The sequence below is a fragment of the Tupaia chinensis genome, unplaced genomic scaffold (assembly GCF_000334495.1).
Source record: "Tupaia chinensis unplaced genomic scaffold, TupChi_1.0 Scaffold000037_13, whole genome shotgun sequence".
In the NCBI taxonomy this organism is placed as follows: Eukaryota; Metazoa; Chordata; class Mammalia; order Scandentia; family Tupaiidae; genus Tupaia; species Tupaia belangeri.
Genome location: NW_006159471.1, coordinates 598515 through 619791, shown reverse-complemented (window position 1 = coordinate 619791; position 21277 = coordinate 598515). Strand labels below are relative to the sequence as shown.

The window sequence follows — 21277 nt, the reverse complement described above, 5'->3', positions numbered from 1 at the left end:
ACTGGTCTCCTATTCTTGCCCCTGGCTCCAGACCTCTTCATCCTACTCCACAGGTCACTGGGCACTCAGCTCCCATCCCATTCCTGATTTCTGCCCCTCCAGCCCACCCAGACCCCCTGACAGCCAGCTCCCCAAAACATACATCCTGGTCCCTAGATCCTGCCCACCTCACCCTGCATGCCTGACTTCCCTCCCTACCCCAGCCTTTTTAGTGCCCAGGTTGCCCCTTGCCTAAGACTGGGCCCTTCTGTCCTCTCTAGGACAGGCTCCAGCAAAGGCAGTGGCCAGCTTCATATGACCACCCTCTCTTTCCTACAGTAGGCATGGGTTCCCTGCGGAGCTGGTGGACACTCTGGGCTGGAGCAGCCCTCCTGTGGGGTAAGTCAGACTGAGACCCTATCTATTTCCTGTTTCAGGCTCGTGAACTCTGCCTAGCTGGGTCAGAACTCATTTGTGTTCCCTGCACAAATTCTCCTCTGCATGTACCCCTCGGGTAACTGAGATAGGAGAGAGGCCCTTAGGTTTTACAGAGAAAAGTCATGGAATCCTCCCACTTTTCTCTCTTTTCTGGGGAAAAGCAGGTGAAAACTTTAGTCCCCATATTCAAGAGTATGAGAACAATCCTTTCTTGGTTTTCTGCAACTCAGCTAAGGTTTGTTCCTTAACTAATGTTAGTTCCATTCTGCTAAGATGGTGGAAAATTTCAAAAAGTCACTTTTGGAGTGCATTGTTCTCAGTCCTCCCAAGTCTTTGTCCAGGTTTAGAGTCTCAGTAAAAGACTGGGATATCTGGGCCCTCTAGCCACCAGTCAACATCCTTCCAAGGTTACTTTTATTTTAGGTTTATGTATTTATTTCTTTTATAAGCAAAAGAGGCAGAGATAGAGAACAGCACCCCCAATGGGTCTTGATGCCACAAGCCACTCCCTGCTTCAGCCAGGTTATGGGCACACATGTGCCCAGTGTACTCAGGGAGGTCTCCACAAGAGAACTTGGAACCTTTCCATGTGGGTCAGCCTCTCAGTGTTGTATTTTACCACTGTGCTACCATCTAGCCCACAGACTACTTTTGAAATATTCCTTGTTCCTGACCCCCTGACCCTGAGAGCCCTGGAATGTCCCCCCAGGCTTCCCTTATTCAGCGAGTAGTCACTCCATAACCCCCACACGCTCTCTGTCTGAGATTCCTTAGACCTCTCTCTTTTCTCAGTCCTGGAGAATCTCTTCCTAGTTAGGGATGTTGACACACCCCAACTCCCCTTTATTTCTAGGAGAACTTTAGTCCACAGTCCCATAATCCCCTTCTTCCCTTTATACCCTTTACACAAAACCACCAAGTCTTTTAAGACAGAAACCTCACACTAGCAGCTGATTCCAGTTGATTTGGGCTCCAAAGTGCTTAAAACAATTTTGTTTGGAGACTTCACATAAAAATTCAGATTGCAGGATCTGGCAGGTGGCATGGTGGTTAAGGCAGCTAGACTCCCACATGGCCGACCACGGTTCAAGTCCCAGACCTGGCAGCTTGAAACTCACATCAGGCATATGTGCGTGCATGCCTAGAATCCAGAGAGGAGAAGGGATTGGGGCATGACCTTCCCCCTGGGGACGGTGATTTCTCCCTTTCTGTCTCTCTGTTTCTCCAGCAAGCAGCACATGCCCTATAGCAAAAATCTCTTTTTAAAAAATCAGATTGCAAATTTCTCTTGAAAATTGGGAAGATCTGGAGCCAGGTGACGGTGCAGTGGTAACACAATTGGACCCACATGGGAAAGGTCCTAGGCTCATGTCTCAGGACCTCCCTAAGTACACCAAGGATGCAAGCATACACTCATGAGCCAGGCTGGCTAGACTGGGGGTGGATTGCAGCACGAAGACTCCATTGGAAGGTGCATTTCTCTCTCTCTCTCTCTCTCTCTCTCTCTCTCTCTCTTATGGAAGAAATTATGAACTTAAAAAAAAAAGGGGGGAGGGGAGATCTGACCTTTGGGGAAAAAAAGTCCACGATCCTTCAATAGTAACAAGAAGCTAAAGCTAACAGCAATAAAGCTGTAGCTGATGTAGGGAAGCTACCACAGAGGGTTCACACATTCATGTTACTTGCTTGGTCACATCAGCATTTCGAGTTTGAGAGCCATAGCCAGAGGTCAAGCTTTTGGAAAACAAAAGCCAGAAAAGCTTTTAGGTGAATGCTACATGAATAAGAGGAAGGGAAAAAGAAGGGGAAAGCCCAATACTTCAACATGTTTCCAGGTACAGGGCAAAGGGTTGTTTCTCTAATGGGTACACAAAGTAAACCCACAACTACCTTTTCTCACCCTAGGATTGACCCAGGAGGCCTCAGTGGACCCCAAGAACACCAGTGGGGAGGAATTCCTCGCCGCCTTCCTGCAGAACTATCTGCCTGGGTACAACAAAGCCTCCCTCCGCCTCCTCATCTCCAGTCTGTCAGAAAACCCCACCTTGGTTTCCATCCTCAGCCAGGCAGACGGCACTTTACAGAATGTCACAGTGAGACCTGGGGAATCTGTCATGGTCAACATCAGTGCCAAGGCTGAGATGACCGGTAGCAATACCTTTCAGCATGCAGTGGTGGTCCACTCTGACCGCACCATCTCTGTGCAGGCATTAAACACTAAGCCCGACACAGGAGAGCTTACACTGCTGCGGCCTGTCCGTGCTCTGGGCACCGAGTATTTTGTGTTCACACCCCCTGGCACCTCAGCCAAGAATGTCAAGGAGTTTGCTGTGGTGGCCGGGGCAGCAGGCGCCTCAGTCAGTATCAAACTAACAGGAGCAGTGACATTCCAGGGCAAATTCTACTCAGCGGGCAATGTTCTTAGTGTGACTCTGCAGCCCTACAACGTGGCCCAGATACAAAGTACAGCTGACCTCTCGGGGTCAAAGGTCACCTCCAGTAGCCCAGTGGCTGTCTTCTCGGGCCACAGCTGTGCCCAGAAACACACAAACTGCAACCATGTAGTGGAGCAGCTGCTACCCACATCTGCCTGGGGTACCCACTATGTGGTGCCCCCTCTGCCCTCCCAAGCCCGTTATGATATTGTCTACGTTGTGGCCAGCCAGGCCACAAAGTTGACCTACAACCAGGGGGGTATCATCGGCTCCCGTGGTCTCCAGATGGGTGACGTGTTAGAGTTCGAGCTCCGACAATCCCACCCACTCTACCTGTCTGCAGATGTAGGCATCCAGGTCCTGCTGTTTGGCACTGGTGCTATAAGGGATGAAATCACCTATGATCCCTACCTGGTCGTGGTCCCAGATGTGGCAGCCTACTGCCCTGCCTACGTGGTCAAGAGTGTACCAGGTGCTATAGGCGTGGCCCTGGTGGTGGCCCCAGTGAAGGCTACTGATAAGCTGACCATGGACGGCCATGCACTGGGGGCGAAGCTCACCTGGGTGGCTGTGCCAGGCAGCGAGTTCTCCTATGCCGAAGTGGACCTCGGTACTGCTGACAGGATCCATGTGGCTAAAGCCACTACCAACTTTGGGCTGCTCACCCTCGGGATGGCCCGTGCTGTGGGTTACGGGACAGCAGCTGCCTGTGGCCAGAGTGAGTAATGGGAAATAACCCCTGGCACTGTCCACCTGGTGACCCCTTTCCTATTTCCTGTTCCTCTGTGGCTTCCTGACTCAATTGGGCTGTCCCTTCTCCCCTTTATCCTCACAGATATCCTTCCTTAAGTCTTTCTAGCCCCTCCCATCCCAACAGGAACAATATTTGAAATATCTAGCAACCAATCAGAAGAGACCCACAACAACCAGAGCACTGTAGCAGGGGTCTGAAAGACCCCTCCATGCCAACATCCGCTCACATCTGTTGGTTTGTGGGGAGGTCAGGGAAGGGGTCCTAGGGAGAACCAGGTGCCAAGGAGAGGGTTTCTATAAGGGTGGGGTGAGGTTAGCAGTGTTTCCCAAAGAGTTGGAAAGATGTATCCATTGTAGCAACTAATAGTTATATCAGTTGCTAACTACCATTCCTCACACCTTTTATAAGAAAGTTGATGCCTGAACTCAGGAGATCTAAAAGGACACTAACGATGATCACCAGGATCTCCTAGCATAACACGTTCCTTCTAAGGCCTTCACATGTTGCTGTTGTTTTCTTTTTTTGGAAAGGTTTTTGCTATAGGGCTCGTGCGCTCACCAGAAAGATGGAGAGAGACAGAGAGATAGAAAGTGAGAAATCACCCCCCCGGGGGGGGATGGCCACACTGCAATCCCTTCTCCTCCATTCTCCTCTTGGAATCTTGGGCACACATGCACATGCGCCTGGCGTGAGTTTAAGCCACCAGATCCAGGACTTGAACCACAGTCGACTACATGGGAGTCCAGCAACATAGCCATTATACTAACTGCTGGTCCCAGGCCATCACATGTTTTGACATAGTGTAGCATAATATTTTAGGACACAGATGATCCAGAGAGCCCCAGTTCAAATCCCAGCTCTGCCTGCATGACATTGGACATGCAAACTTTGCCTCTCTGGGCTTTAACTCCTACATCTGTAAAATGAGAATAATAACTGCACTTCCCACAGAGGACTGTAGTGAGAGTGGAATGAGCTAAACCTGTTTTTGTTTTTGTCTGCTATAGGGCATACTTGCTCACCAGAGACACAGAGAAAGAGAAAGTGAGAAATCACCCCCCCAGAGGGGTTGGCTACACCACAATTCCTTCACCTCCATTTTCCTGTCAGGATTTTGAGCATGCATACCCACATGCTTAGAGTGAATTTCAAGCCACCAGGTCCAGGACTCAAACTGTGCGGTTGGCATGTGGGATCCAGCTGCCTTAACCTCTGTGCCACCTGCTGGCCCAAAAATTTATTTATTTGTTTGCTTTAAGGTTTTTTTTGTTTTTCATAGACAACATGCACTGGCTGGAGAGAGACAGAGAGAGGGAAAATGAGAAATCACTCTCCACAGGGATGGTCACCCTTTATCCTCTATTTTCCTCCTAGGATTTTGGGCATTCACACACACCTGGGACTGGCATGATTTTCAAGCCACCAGGTCAAGGATTCAAACTGCAGTCAGCCATGTGGGAATCCAGCACCTTAACCACCACACCACCTACTGACCCTAGAATGAGCTACATTTGTAAGCATGTAGAGTGGTATCTGACAAATGATTAGAGGCTACCTAGGAGTGAGCTATTTTTATTCTTTCTTTTTTTTTTTTTTTTTTTGGAGAGGTTTTTTGCTATAGGGTGCATGTGCTCGCCAGACAGACAGAGAGAGACAGACAGAAAGCGAGAAATCACCCCCCCAGGGGGGATGGCCATGCAGCAATCCCTTCTCCTCCATTCTCCTCTTGGGATCTTGGGCACGCATGCACACATGCCCAGCGTGAGTTCAAGCCACTGGGTCTGGGACTCGAACAGCAGTTGACTACATGGTAGTCCAGCGATGTAGCCATTATGCTGCCGGTCCCAGGAATGAGCTATTATGATAAGGAGTCAGAAAGTAAATCTTTTGAAGACTGGGATGCAGACAGAGAAAGAGATGTTTCTATGTGGTCTCCCCCAAGTTAGGGCTCTATATACTGGATTCCCCATCTAGCAAAAATACCACTGTTTTCTGCTTCCTAGGGCAGAGAGGCCACCCAACTTGAAGGGGCCACTTTGGGTTTGCATAGCAGAATGTAAAATAAAGGCAGGGTGAGTGGTTAATGATAACAGGTTTATCAATTTAACACCTGCCTTAAGTTCCAAACTTACTAATGTTTTAGCTTATATAAACCTGACAACACCTCCCCCACCAAATATCCATAGTTAAAAGGTTACTGGGACCAGCAGGTAGCATGGTGGTTGAGACACTAGACTCCTACGTGACTGACCACGGTTCAAATCCTGGACCTGGTGGTTTGCTCTCTTACTTTCCCTTTCCCTCTGTCTGTCTTTCTGGTCAAAACTGAAGAATAATGATAATAAAATTTAAAATTAATAAATTTTTTAAAAATTAGAAGGATCAGCAGTTGGTGCAATGGTTATGTCATGGGACTCCCATGTAGTCGACCGCGGTTTGAGTCCCAGACCTGGCAGCTTAAACTCATGCTAGGTGCATGTGCATGCATGCCTAAGATCCCAAGAGGAGAATGGAGGAGAAAGGATTACAGCATGGCTATCCACTCTGGGGGTGACTTCTCGTTTTTTATCTCTGTGTCTCTGTCCTTCTGGCGAGTACATGCACCCTATAGCAAAAACCTCTCCAAAAAAACAAAAAAAATGGTTATCATCATACCCATGTTACAGACAAGGAAACTGAGGCATAGGGGACTTGAAATAATTTGGCCAGTGTCACAGAACTAATCAGTTGAACAAAGACCACACTCATTTTCATTCCACTGAACAGTCTCTTTCATTTTCTGCCCTTAAAAAAAAAATCCCTTAACCTAGGCCAGCAGGTTGTGTGGTGGTTAAAGCCCTGGATCCCACATGGCCAGCTGTACTGTTCAAATCTCAAACCCAGTGGCTTGAAAAACACAGTGGGCAGGTGGATGCCCAAAATCTTGAGAAGAGAATGGGAAGGAAGGGATTGTGGCATGGCATAACAACCCCCCCGGGGGGGTGGGAGACGATTCTCTCTCTCTCTCTCTCTCTCTCTCTCTCTCTCTCTCTTTCTCTCTCTCTTCTGAGAACCCCCAAGCCCTATTGCAAAAACCTACACACACACACACACACACACACACACACACACAAATCCCTCAGCTTTTTGACTGATAAAAAGGTGGAGGTGATGGCAGAAAGAGAAAAACATAAATTAACACTTCAATGCCTTGTTCTTGCTGCCCCCCTTCCCTAACTTCCATTCTTCAGGTCTGAGCTGTGTTAAACTAGGGACTCCACAAAGCTGAAGTTTTCAGAAAGACCTGAGCAGCTCTCATCTAGCAAGATTCCAGACTTGAGTTCTCCCACCTCTAAAACAGGAGCTTGTGAGCCAACTGCCCAAACTCCCCAGAGCTAAAGCACTCCGAAGTGCCTGCCTCGGTGCCCTTCTGACTGTTTTCGCCCCTCTCCCCTCCCTAGCTGTGCTTCGAGAAGAGGAGCCCACCTGTGAAGGCGTGCAGTGCGCGGCCGGGCAGCGCTGCCAGGTGGTGGAAGGGAAGGCCAAATGCGTGGCAGAGCCCGCCGCGGTCTGCCGCGCTCAGGGTGACCCCCATTATACCACCTTCGATGGCCGTCGCTACGATATGATGGGCACCTGCTCGTACACCATGGCCGAGCTGTGCGGCATGGATGAAAATCTGCCCGCCTTCAGTGTGGAGGCCAAGAACGAGCACCGCGGCAGCCGTCGCGTCTCCTACGTGGGCTTTGTCACCGTGCGCGCCTACAGCCACTCTGTGTCGCTGGCGCGCGGAGAAGTCGGCTTTGCCCGGGTGAGTGCGCAGAGGCTTTAGAGCTTAACTCCGGAGAACTGCTAGTTCTAGATGGAGGCAAAACCAGGGGTCAAACCTCAATCCTAAACCCTTGCCATGGATTGAAGGGTGCGAGCCGTGGGCAGAGGGGAGTGGTAGGAAAGGAGATTTAGAAAATCAGTAGCAGAACCTCAAAGTCCTTTCCTCCAGCAGTTACACTTCTAAAAATTTTAAGGATGCTCAGAAAGATGGTTCAGGAGAAGAAGCTATGCAGACAAGGTTTATATAATAATAGAAAAGAGAGAAAAAAAATAACAAAGTGAACTACCTTAATATCAAAATGTGGGTTCTCCGAAGTGACAAGATTACTAAGCTTAGTGAGCACCTACTCTGTACCAGATCTGTTTGTTAACACTTTCCGTGCATTGATGTATTTAATGCCCATAGCAACCCAAGTAGGCATTATTATTATGAGCATATTCAGATGAGGAAGCTGAGGTTGAGAGGTGAGTGCCTTCCCAAGGGCTAAGAGTCTGCAAGAGGCAGAGCTGGGATCACAGACCGGCTGCCTCCTGAGTCCCTGTTCTTTTTTCTTTTTTTTTTTTTTTCTTTATTCATAGGGCATGTGCTTCACCAGAGAGAGAGAAAGTAAGAAATCACCCCCAAGAGGGATGCCCACTCTGCAATCTCTTCTCCTCCATTCTCCTCTTGTGATTGTAGATACACCTGCATGTACACACATGAATTTCTTTTTTTTAATCTTTTTAAAAATTTTTTACAATTAAAGTATGAATTTATTTTGGTACAAAAACTTTTTGAAATTCATACATAATTTTTCCATTATACATATTTATTTCCAAGAGCTTTTATTTTGTTCTGAAACTTTTTTAAATTAATTAATATTCATTCCCTGAGCACATCATCACAGCATACAAAATGTGATTTCCCCTCCAGAATATACTGCATAGTGGCTTAATCATGCATGTTATCATCAATAATTTTCCATTTCTAGTTTCATATATATATATGTATACATATATATATGATGTGTGTGTATATATTTTTTTACCCCTATTTCTGACCCTCTGCCATTTCCCACCCTCCTCCCACACTATCTCTGATATATACAGTTGTTTTCCATTCCTTTCCCCCCCACATTTTATTAATTCACAAAATTTCTTAAATAATCTAACTACTTCCAATAGCAAGTTCAACTGGTATGTATATATCTATAAATACATGTCTGAATTTAGGCATGAAACTCTGAGTAGAATGAATATACTATAAGGTAGCACCTAGTTTGTGCTATATAGCTTACTATGGTCATTAAATAGGTATTTTTGATATATTTTATAATTTCAAGAAAAGCAGTTTTAACTTTAATAAATGATAGAAATGCTAAGAAATTTTGCTTAAAACTTAAAGCTGGGAAACAGGTTAGGATTATGTTCAAATTGTAGGTACATGAACCTATCAACAGCTCAAGACAGGACAAAAGTCCTTAAAACCAGAAAACAAAGCCTAGGAGAAAATCAGCAATGTTTTAGTCAAAAGTCATAAAATGCTGTTTCACCAGTTCAGTCTCATATCCTTAATCTACCTTCTGTTGTGGTTCGATCTTCCTGATTAAATTCTGGTATAGAATATTCAACTCCGGACTTGTCCCTTCAATTACATTGGCCGTTTTCTGTTTTTGAATTCTTTTTTTTTTTTTTGAGAGGTTTTTGCTATAGGGCACGTGCGCTTGCCAGACAGACAGAGACAGAGAGACAGAGAGACAGAAAGCGAGAAATCACCCCCGGGGGGGATGGCCACACCGCAATCCCTTCTCCTCCATTCTCCTCTCAGGATCTTGGGCATGCATACACACAAGCCCGGCGTGAGTTTTAAGCTACCAGGTCCAGGAAGCGAACCACGGTTGACTACGTGGGAGTCCAGTGACATAGCCATTACACTAACTGCTAGTCCCGTGAATTCTTATTTCTGTGTGTCTGTATTTAATTTTCCTGGAATGGCACTCTCTTGAGAATTTCTTGGAGATCTGGTCTGGCATTTTTCCCTTAACACTTTGAATATATTTTCCCATTCTTTCCTCACTTGCATTGTTTCTGATGAGAGGTCTGCTGTTAGCCTGATGAGATATCCTTTGTAGGTAACATACCATTTCTTTCTTGCCAATCTCAATATCTTGTGTATCTTGTTTTGTCTGTGGTTTTGCTCAATCTGGCTATAACGTGTCTTGGAGAAGATCTTCCTGGTTGATTCTATTTGGGATCCTTTGAATTTCTTGGGACTGGATCTTTGAATGCCTCTCTAGGTTTGGAAAGTTTTCTTATAGGATTTCATGCAATAGATTTTCAAAGCCCTTATGAGTCTCTTTACCTTCTGAAATATCAATTATATGGATGTTTGGACGTTGATGGCATCTAGTATTTCTCATATATTACTCTCATTTTGGGGGGCAGTTTTCTCAGTTTTTGTGGTGGATTTTTCTAAGCCAGTGATTCTATCTTCTACGTCTGAGATTCGATTTTCTATATGATCTAGTCTGTTAATACTTTCAAGGGAGGTTTTGACTTCCTGTATTATAGCCTTTATCTCTAATATGTCAATTTGATTCTTTTTTTATGGTATGTATTTCCTCTTTTAGATCTTGCTACAATTTCCTCACCTCCTGGATCTCATAGCTCCTTTCTCCTGCATCTTCTGCAGTTCATTGTCTCTCTTCTTTTCCATCTTGTTAGCTTCGTCATTATGAATATTCTAAATTCTTTATCAGACATTTCCATGATTTCCATTGAATTGTCTGTGGATGAAGAGTTATTCTTGGGAACCAGCAGTTAGCATAATAGCTATGTCGCTGGACTCTCACGTAGTAGACCGTGGTTCACGTCCCGGACCCAGTGGTTTAAAACTCACACCGGACGCATGTGCATGTGTGCCCAAGATCCCAGGAGGAGAATGGAGGAGAAGGGATTGTGGCGTGACCATCCCCCCTGGGGGTGATTTCTCACTTTCTGTCTCTATGTCTCTGTATGTCTGGCGAGCGCACGCACCCTATAGCAAAAAACCTCTCAAAAAAAAAAAAAAGGAGTTATTCTTTTCCCTTGGAGGAGAAGTATTTTTTTTGCTTTCCCATATTTCTTGTGACCCTGTGGTGATTTCGAGTCATCTGATGGATGGTGTGTTTCTTCCTACTTCTTGAAGTTCAACCTGAGCATTCAGGAGCATGCAGAAGGAGGTGATCTGGAATCTCTTTACCATTCCATTTTTAACCCTTTGTGCAGCAGATTCAGTAGGTATTGAGGAATATGTTAACCCTAGTAGTATTTGGATGTTTGGCTATGGTTCCCTTAGATACATCTAGAAACACAGTGAATGGAGAATGAGGAACAGAGTGATGAGATAAAAGAAAAAGAAAAGGAATTGAGAGAGAAAAAAAAGATAGAGAAAATGTGGGGAAAAAAGAAAAAAATCAAAAACCCTTTTTTTAAAAAAAAGGCAAAAAATAAAAAACCATGCTGCACACACTAGTTCTCAGCAGCCATGGAGGAGTCTTCTTCTGAAGGTCTGCCCCTTGCCTCTCCACTTGAGTTTGGGAGCTGGAGGCTGAATTGTCAGTAAAAAATCTTTTTTTACTTATTTATTGAACTTTATTTATTCATTCATTCATTTTTTTTTATTTGACCAGAGAGATACACACAGACAGAGAGAGAGAGAGAAGATGAGAAAGCAAGCTGCCAGGTCCAGGACTTGAACCATGGTCAGCCATGTGGGAGCATCCAGCTCCTCAACCACCATGCCACCCGCTGGTCCCAGTAGAAAATCTTTATTTCTCTTTTTTCCCTGAAATCACTAGTTCTCAGCAGCCATAGAGCACACACGCGTGCAATTCTAAGCTGTCAGGTCCAGAACACAAACTGTGGTCCCAACTGTGATAGGTCATATGGGTGTTCAGTGCCTTAACCACCACGCCACCTGCTGGCCCCTAAGTCCCTGTTCTAAACCCAAAGCTCTTCTTTCTCTGATACATTACTACTCCACCAGTACAAATAATAGCTTAGAGCAATGATTTGCTAATGCCAATCATCTAGATTCTAAACATTTTTCCTTTATTTATCACATATCTACCCATCTGTATATCCCTCTGCCCGTTCAACAGTCCCTTCTTATTTTTTATTTACTTCATTGTAAGTTCCAGACATCATTACACATCACCCAAGACTCCATGTATATCATAATATCTTACGATTTTTTTTGCTTATTTTAGAGATAAAATTTATATATGATAAAAATTCACCAATCTTAACTATACAGTTAAGATTTTCAAGCTGCTGTGCATTTTATTTCAATCTTTGTCAGGGCTTGAACCACAGACAGCCCTGTGGGATCCAGCTATGTACTGTACTTAACTGCTACAGTACATAAACAGTCCTCTCTTTTATTTTTACTCATGTACATTTTTTTTTTTTTTTGCGAAAGGGTACATACACTCTGGGGGGAGCAGTGGAGAGGAGTTATATAGTAATAGAAAAGAGAGAGAGAGAAAGAATAAAGTGAACTACCTTAATGTCTAATAATGGGGGAGGGGGGCATCCCACTCATATAAGTTTTCTGTAATGAACCAGAATTATGTCATTTTTAAAATGGAAATCACTTGTCTTAGGAGAGAGGTAGGTTTGTACCGCCATCCCTGAACCAAGAACCTTCAGCATAGGCCTCTGTGGTCCTGGTCATTGCACTGTGCCCAGCACTGCCTGGCACAGAGCTAGACCCACTATAGGGCTGCTAGGGGCTGTGCTGAATGCCTGAGTGAGTGAGTGAATGCACTGTCTTCCCTTTGGGACATTGTTCATAATGTCCTCCCTGCCTGTTACTCCTTTGTTTACAGCCCTTTCTCTTGGCTAAGATCTTCCCAACCTTCAGGTTTCATCTCTGGTATGGTTCAGAGAACAGGTGAGGAACAAGTAAGAAAAGTGCTAGGGAACAGAGAAGCACACTTCTTTCCTTTGGGTGTATTAGTCAGACCAGGCTGCTATAACAAAGTAGCATAGCCTTAGCAGCTTATAAACAATGGAAATATATTTCTTACAGTCTAGAGGCTAAAAGTTCGAGATCAGGGTGCTAGTACTATTGGGTTCTGATGAGAGCTCTCTTTAAGGGGCAGACCAATGATTAATTGTATGCTCACAAAATGAAAAGAGAGCAGAGAGGTCTCCAGGGTCCCAGTTATAAGGTACTAATCCCATCATATGAACTCTACTCTTATGACCCAATCACCTCCCAAAGGCCCCACCACCACCTAATACTATCACACTGGGGGTTAACATCTGATCATGTAAAGTTTGAGAGTACACCAACATTCAGTTCATAACCCTAGCCAGGTGGAAGAGTCAGGCTGTCTCTCCACTTGTGATGTTTTTAAAGGAATATCCATCCCACTCCCTGTTTTCTTGGTTTATCACCAAGCTCAGCTGTCCCTTACTCTGGGAAGCCTTCTCTGACAGTTAAGGCTGGGTCTGACCCTTTCCCTAGGCTCCCACAGCTCCTTGCTCCCTGAAAAGATATTTTAAGAGACTAGAAACAGGTGGGCAAGCAGGTAGTAGGGCAAGATTTCCATTTCACATAGGTGGGCGGGAAAAGATTTCCATTTAAAATAGGTGGTCGGGAAACCAGTAGATGGCATAATGGTTATGTCACTGGACTCCCACGTAGTCAACCACAGTTCAAGTTCCAAACCCAGTGGCTTAAAACTCACAACAGATGCATGTGCATGTGTGTCCAAAATCCCAACAGGAGAGTAAAGGAGAAGGGATTGCAGTGTGATCTCCCCCACCCCAAGGGGAGGATGATTTGTCACTTTCTGTCTCTCTTTCTCTGTCTCTCTCTGGTAAACACATGCACCCTAAAGCAAAAATCTCTCTTAAAAAAAAAAGGTGGTCAGGGTTGTCCACACTCAGTTCGTGACATCTGAGCAAATATTTGACTGACAGGAGGCAAGGGAGTGAGTGAGTGACAAGCCGTCAAGGGAAAGGACATTTCAGGTGGTGGCAACTGTGAGAACAAAGAGCCTGAGGCTTGAAAGGTAGCGGTCTGTTACCTTTGTCCCTGTGCAGCTAATAGGGAAGAGGCAAGTGGTAGGAGGCGGAGGGCTAAGGCCAGATCATGCAGGCGTCTGACCCACCCTCCCTGTCCCTCCACAGATTGACAACCAGCGCTCCCGCCTGCCAGCCTCTCTGAGCGAGGGGCGTCTGCGTGTGTACCAGAGCGGCACACGGGCCGTGGTGGAGCTGGACTTCGGGCTGGTGGTCACCTATGACTGGGACTGCCAGCTCGTGCTGAGCCTGCCCACACAGTTCCAAGACCAGGTGTGTGGGCTGTGTGGCAACTACAATGGTGACCCCACTGATGATTTCCTCACGCCTGACTGGGAGCAGGCTCCCAATGCTATGGAGTTCGCCAGTAGCTGGAAGCTGGATGACGGGGACTACCTGTGCGAGGACGGCTGCCAGAGCAACTGTCCGTCCTGCACCCCAGGCCAGGCCCAGCACTACGAGGGCAACCGACTGTGTGGCATGCTGACTCTAAAAAATGGCCCCTTCGCTGTCTGCCATGATATCTTGGATCCCAAACCCTTCCTGGAAGAATGTGTCTATGACCTGTGTGTGGTTGGTGGGGACCGGCCCAGCCTATGCCGTGGCCTCAGTGCCTATGCCCAAGCATGTCTGGAGCTTGGCATCTCTGTCGGAGACTGGAGGTCGCTAGCCAATTGCCGTGAGTCATGCCACAATGGGAGGCTGGGAGCACATGGTAGAGGCAGGGGACCCCTTGCATCTGCTCAATATGGGGGTACTATTGTAGTTCATTCTGGTACTAGGCAATGCCAGGAACTCAATGATGGCCAGGATAGCCAGATTTTGCCCAGAATGAGCCTAACATTGGGGCAGACCTATCACTAGACAATGACAGTCTAGAGAGCTCAAGGCCACAATGGGGAGGCATAGACAGAGGGATTAGGACTGGGAGGGGGTAGGTTCAAGAGGGCTATGGGACACCAGAGAAGGTTCCTGACCCAGTCTGCAAGGGTTCAGGAAGATAGTGTCAGGGAGGATATCCTAAAGGAAGGAATTCCAATTTGAAAACCACAGGAGGAACTGAAAGTAGCCAGAAAAAGAAAAAGGAAGTGGGTTCCAGGTCCAGGGAATGGCACGTGCAAAGACTTAACAGGAGAGGCAATTTCCAGAGTTCCAACACAGAAATGTGAACGCCTCTTCCTTCACTTCTAATTCCTACAGGACTCCCCGTTGTCCTCTGGATAAAATTCAAGCTCTTTAGCCAGTGTCCATCCACCTAATCATTTGTTCAACAAGCATTTCTTGAACCCCAGCCTGGCCCTATGCCATGCTGGTGGTGTTGAAGACACTGCAAGGATCAACACAGATCTGTCCCTGTCCTTGTGAGGCTCCCTGAGAGATGATCAGGAGGCAGAAAGGAGCAGAGAGGAAGGAGAAGACATCAGATGCAGGCCTAGGACTTGAGACATGAAGTAGGGAAGTAAATAAAATCTGGGGAGGGACCTACAGGTGCATAGTGGTTAAGGCACTGTATTACCACATGGCTGACCATGGCTCAAATCTCAGATCTAGGAGCTTGAAACTCATGCTGGACATGTGTACATACATGCCCAAAATCCCAGGAGGAGAAATGGAGAAGAAGGCATTGCAGCATGGCCATCCCCCCCGAGAGTGATTTTTCACTTTTCCTCTCGCTGCCTACATCTCTTTCTCCAACAAGCTTACATACCCTATGGTAAAAAAGAAAAAAAAAGAAAATCTAGGGGAGGGGCCACCAGGTGGCATAGTGGTTAAGGCACTGGACTCCCACATTTTCTACCACAGTCTAAGTCCCAGACATGGCTGCTTGAAAATCACATCAGGCACATGTGCATGTGAGCCCCCCCAAAAATAATTTTTTTTGGAGAGGTTTTTGCTATAGGGCGCATGTGCTCACCAGAAAGCCAGAGAGAGACAGAGAGACAGAAAGCAAGAAATCACCCCCCAGGGGGGATGGCCACACCTCAAGCCCTTCTCCTCCATTCTCTCGGGATCTTGGGCACACACGCACACACACCCGGCAAGAGTTTAAGCCACCGGGTCCGGGACTTGAACCATGGTCGACTACATGGGAGTCCAGTGACATAGCCATTACGCTAACTGCTGGTCCCGATGGGAGCCCAAAATTCTTGAGGGGAGAATGGAGGAGAAAGGATTGTGGTGTGACCATTCCCCCTGGTGCGGAGGAGGGGGTGATTTCTCACTTTCCCTCTCTCTGTCTCTCTCTGGTGAGTACATGATCTGTATGACAAGAACTTTTAAATAAAAGGCTTTTCTTAACATAATCAGTAATGTATTAGAAGTTATCACAAAAGTCATTAGGGCAAGTATCAATATACTGTATATGTTAGAATTACTAATGTTAAATCAGGATCAAGCTATTGTGACCATCGACCACTTGGTCTGGTCAACATTTAGTGTAAGTTACAAGTCTGAGCTATTGGGAAATAAATAAAAAGCATAAATATCATAAAAGATAAAATATTCACTATGTATAAATTATATAACTATATGTGTATGTAGTTATATATGTATATATATATAAAGAAAGAAAATCTGGAGGAGACATGGAGGCCATTTTGGGCTTGTGTGGATACCTCTTATGGCCTATCCAGTAGGCCCTTCCCCCAGGCCCTGTCCTTGGTGCTGAGGATTCAGCAGTGATTGAGACAGAACAGGTACCACTCCCTGGAAATTCTAACCTAGAGAGAGGAGAGGGGAGACAGATGGTGAACAGGTTAACAATGAGGTATCTCCAGAGAACCAAAGAAAAGAAGCTCGTGTGGTACAAATGAAGAGGGTGGGCAGGGAAGGCCTTTCTGAACCAGTAACATTCAAGCTGAGACCAGAGGCAGGCAAAGGAGTCAGCTAAATAATACTGATGACATTTATGGAGCATCTGTACGTAGATTAATTAGCTCATTCGGTCCTCACAACAACCCTGTGGACTCAGTACTGTGTCATCCCATTTTACTGATGAGGAAACTGAGGCACAGGGAGATCAGAGTCATTTGTTCATGTTCACATGGGGAAGAAAAGGAGAGCTGGGATTTGAACCCAGGCCAACTGGGCTCCAATAGCCTTGTTCTTCACCTCATGCTGTACTGCCTTTCTGAGAAAAGAGCAATAGGGGCATAGGGAACAACCAGGGTAAAGGCCCTGTGATGGGATTGTGAGGACAAGCAAGGAGGCCACTCTGGATAAAGCACAATGAGCTAGCTAGAGGGAGAATGAGAGACTATGAGGGCAGAGAGGTGACGGGGGCAGATGGTGCAGGACCTCAGGGAGGACACCAGTTTTCACCCCTAGTGAGATGGAGCCACAGCCGGGAGGGGGGGTGGGCGCCTGATCTGACCCAGCCCTGGTGTACCTTCCCAAAGGGGCACCCCTCAAGGCCCCACAATTCTGGCCTGATCCACTTTCTCATTTGTTCCCACAGCCCTGTCCTGCCCAGCCAACAGCCGCTACGAGCTCTGCGGCCCTGCCTGCCCGGCCTCCTGCAACTCTGCGGCAGCGCCGTCCAACTGCTCTGGGCGTCCCTGCGTGGAGGGCTGCGTGTGCCTTCCTGGCTTCGTAGCAAGCGGCGGCGCCTGCGTGCCAGCCTCGTCCTGCGGTTGCACCTTCCAGGGCCGTCCGCTCGCACCAGGCCAGGAGGTGTGGGCAGACGAGCTGTGCCAGCGGCGCTGTACCTGTAACGGCGCCACTCAGCAAGTGAGCTGCCGTGACACGCAGGGCTGCCCAGCGGGCGAGCGCTGCCTCGTCCAGAATGGCCTCCTGGGTTGCTACCCTGACCGCTTTGGGACTTGCCAGGCGTCCGGAGACCCGCACTATGTGAGCTTCGATGGCCGGCGCTTCGACTTTATGGGCACCTGCACATACCTGCTGGTTGGCTCATGTGGCCAAGATGCAGCGCTGCCTGCCTTCCGCGTGCTGGTGGAAAACGAGCACCGGGGCAGCCAGACTGTGAGCTACACACGCGCTGTGCGGGTGGAGGCCCGAGGCGTGGAGGTGGCGGTGCGCCGGGAATACCCAGGAAAAGTGCTGGTAAGACACCACTCATTGAGAGTTGGGTGGAGGAGCAGGAAATTCCCCAAAAAAAACAGAAGCCCTGGATCCTAGCTTGGTGTGGGGGTCTCTTTGGAGGTCTTCTTGCCAGCAGTTTAGGCCCAAGCCCTGAGGCCAGCTGGTGCTGCCTCTTCTGCTGTGTGACTGTCTCTCACCACCTCAGTTTTGTCCCGTCAAAGAGAAAAATACATGTAAGGGAGTCTCCTGGATGGGAGGTACTTCACAGGGTGGCTGTGGAAATCGGATGAGTTAATACTTACAGGGCATTTAAAAGAGAGTTGGGCCTACCAGAAAGAGTTGTGGTTAAAGCATCGACTCTCACATGCCTGTCCTCAGTTTGAGTCCCAGACCTGGCGGCTTGAAAATAACCGCGGAAGCATGTGTGTGCCTGCCCAAACTCCCAGGAGAAGAATGGAGGAGAAAGGACTGTGGTATGGCCATTCCCCCTGGAGTGGGGGGTGATTTCTCACTTTCCTTCTCTTTGTCTCTGTCTCTCTGGCGAACACACACACCCTGTGACAAAAACCTAAAAAAAATTTTTTTTCATTAAAAAAAAGTTAAAATAAATAAATAATAAATAAAAGAGGCTTTGGTGCCCAGCACATGCCCGGAAAATGCTGCCTATTACTTTCATTTTCTGAACACCCAGAATTGTACATTTGGGCATTTTCTAGAGGAGAATGGGTTTTTCAGAGAGTAAGGTGGCAACATGTCAGGAGACAATGTGAAATATCAGGAGCTAGAAATGTGTACGTGAATGGCTCATGGATGAGCCTACATGTTGCAGGTTTCTGGGCAGAAAGGCCTCAGGGAATTCACCACACAGTAGAAGTTGAGAACTCCTGTTTTTGCCTTTTTAAATATTTTTTGCCATAGGATGCATACACTTACTAGAGACAGAGAAAAGGAAAGTGAGGAAACACCCCCCAGGGGAGATGGCCATCCTTCAATCCCTTCTCCATTCTCCTCTTGGGATTTTGGGCATTCATACACACATGCCTGGTGTGATTTTTAAGCTGCTGGGTCCAGGACTCAAACCACATTCAGCCTTGTGGGAATTCACCACCTGCTGACCCCAAGGACCGCTGTTTTTTTCTATTAAAAGAAAAAGATAAAAATGGAAAAGTGGGGTTGTTGGGAAAGGCACATCAATAGCTAACTATTATTAGTGAGCATTGTAGGCCATGGTCAATGCCCTGGGGAGCGGAGCAAATGAACTGGAAGTGGGAGACAGAACTTCTACTTTAACTACTGATCTTCAGGACCACTGGGGGAAAAGGAAATCCTGCCTGTAGGGCTCAGTGTTTGGCCTAGAGAAGCTTCTAGGTAAACAGAATGTGTAATTATTATTTATGTTCCCAACTCTCTAAGGTGACATTTAAGCTGAGGCTCAAATAATAATACCAATATACATTATCTTAATGTGCTAAGTACTTGACATATGTCAACTCTTTTCATCTCCATGACAACCTGTGAAATAGCTCAATTAAGGTAAGGAAACTGAGACTCTGAGAGGTTAAGTCACCTACTCAAGGTCACACAGTGAGTGGGTAAGAATCTGTATTTGAAACTAGACTATCTGGCTCCAGAGTTCAGACCCTTAACCATAACACTCTGTTGCCTCTCCTGAAAAAAAGAGATGGAATAGGCAAGAAGTGGACAGAAGGGCATTCCAGGAAGCAGGAACAGCAAGTGCAAAGGTCCTGGGGCAGGAATAAATTCAATGGGTTGAAGAACAGCAAGGTGGCCAGTGATGCCAGGGTGGAGGGACAAAGGGAGAATGAGGTGGAAGGTAAGGCAGAGACTGACTAACAGCAGCTTTTTATATGAGCTGAGACTTGAAGGATAAGGAGACCAGCAGGTGAAGAGCAATGGTTCCTGGGCAGAAAGAACAGCAAGTGAAATGACTGAGGCTAGACTGTGCTTGAAGAGCACAGGGAGTGGCTCAGAGACCAGTGAGGTTGCAACTGACAGAATGAAGTTATGGCGATAAGGTAGGGTGGCTAGCAGGAGAGGAGGTCAGAATAGTGGGGAGATACACGACCTGGTGGGCAGAGAAGTTTGATTTTAAGCTAAAATGTGAAGGACAAAGTGAAGGCAACCAGGCAAAATGGGGGACGTGGGAAAAGACACAGCAAGTGCAAAAGTTCTGAGGTGACAATTCATATGACGTGCAGAGGGACAGCATGGAGGCTGGAGCTGAGCGACTGAAGTGGCAGATGATGTACGCACAAAGGTAGATGGGGCTGAGGCCCAGCAGGACTCTATATCTCAAAGACTTGGATTAAGCCAGGAAACAGTAGTAATAAGTATTCTTGGCAAAGTGCCAAGGTGCTAAGGCTAAACTCACCTGAGAGAGTTGGAAGACTATCAAGGACACTAATGTGGCTGGAGCAGAGTGAGTGAAGGGGAGAGTGAGAGGAGGCGAGGCCAATAGGGAGACAGAGCATGCAAGCAATGGATTGAAGGCAATGGGATGGGGATTTGGATTTCAGTTGACACTTGAAGGATGAAGAGTGGTGGAGGGTGTACCAGGCAGAGGAAAGTGCAAAGGCCGAGGTGGGACCAAGCATAGTGTATTCTAGACAATAGCAAGGAAGTCAGCTAGAGCTGAATGAGCAAGCAGGGGCCACAGAGCCATCAACACCCTGATCACTTGGCCATCCTGCATCTCTCCCCAGGTCGATGGCATCTTTCAGTACCTGCCCTTCCAAGCAGCAGATGGACAGGTGCAGGTGTTCCGCCAGGGCAGGGATGCTGTAGTGCGCACAGACTTTGGCCTGACTGTCACCTACAACTGGGATGCCCGTGTGACTGTTAAAGTGCCCAGCAGCTATGCCGGGGCCCTGTGTGGACTCTGTGGGAACTTCAATGGGAACTCAGCAGATGACCTGGCTCTCCGGGGTGGGGGTCAAGCTGCCAATGCTCTGGCCTTTGGGAACAGCTGGCTAGAAGAGACAAGGCCTGGGTGCGGAGCAGCTGAACCAGGCGACTGTCCCAATCTTGACTCCCTGGTGGCTCAGCAGCTACAGAGCAAGAAGGAGTGTGGAATCCTTGCTGACCCTGAAGGGCCTTTCCGGGAGTGTCACAACACTCTGGACCCCCATGGGGCTGTGCGTGACTGCGTCTATGACCGCTGCCTGCTGCCAGGCCAGTCTGGGCCACTGTGTGATGCACTGGCCACATACGCTGCTGCATGCCAAGCTGCTGGGGCCACTGTCCACCCCTGGAGGAGTGAAGAATTTTGCCGTGAGTACTGGGAGTGGCAACTGGAGGGTTCAGCCTTATGTATATTCACTCATGTATAAATATCATTAATTTACTTAATCCTTATAACAACCTTATCAGGAAGGGACTATGCTTACACCCATTTTACAGTGAGGAAACTGAAGTTCACAAGAGTCAGTTATTTGCCTGGGATCACAACAGCTAGGTAGTCACAGGTGATAGACATGCAGTTAATATTTGTCAAAAAACTGAGTAGCCCCAGAACTGATTCTCACGTGGTAGCTGTCATTTAGAGATAAGCAGTGTGCTGCCTTTAGAAGAAGCTCAGCCCTGGGACCAGCAGATGGCATAATGGTTACATTGCTGGACTCCCACGTGGCCAACCACAGTTCGAGTCCCAGACCCAGAGGCTTGAAACTCACCAAGCATGTGTATGCCCAAAATCCTGGGAGGAGAATGGAGGAGAAGGGATTGCAGTGTGGCCATCCCCCCCCCC

At 47.3% G+C, this 21277-nt stretch overlaps 1 protein-coding gene across 1 annotated transcript in view; it reads left to right on the top strand.

Moving 5' to 3' along the window:
- The first annotated feature begins 317 nt into the window (after window positions 1-317).
- FCGBP (Fc gamma binding protein) overlaps window positions 318-21277 on the top strand; it is a 52100-nt gene continuing 31140 nt past the window's right edge. The window contains exons 1-6 of the mRNA XM_027771620.1: window positions 318-378; window positions 2323-3570; window positions 7047-7396; window positions 13579-14149; window positions 16928-17532; window positions 20235-20802. Coding sequence (XP_027627421.1) covers window positions 324-378; window positions 2323-3570; window positions 7047-7396; window positions 13579-14149; window positions 16928-17532; window positions 20235-20802 — 3397 coding nt within the window. The 5' untranslated portion in view covers window positions 318-323. The remainder of the gene's footprint in view (window positions 379-2322; window positions 3571-7046; window positions 7397-13578; window positions 14150-16927; window positions 17533-20234; window positions 20803-21277) is intronic.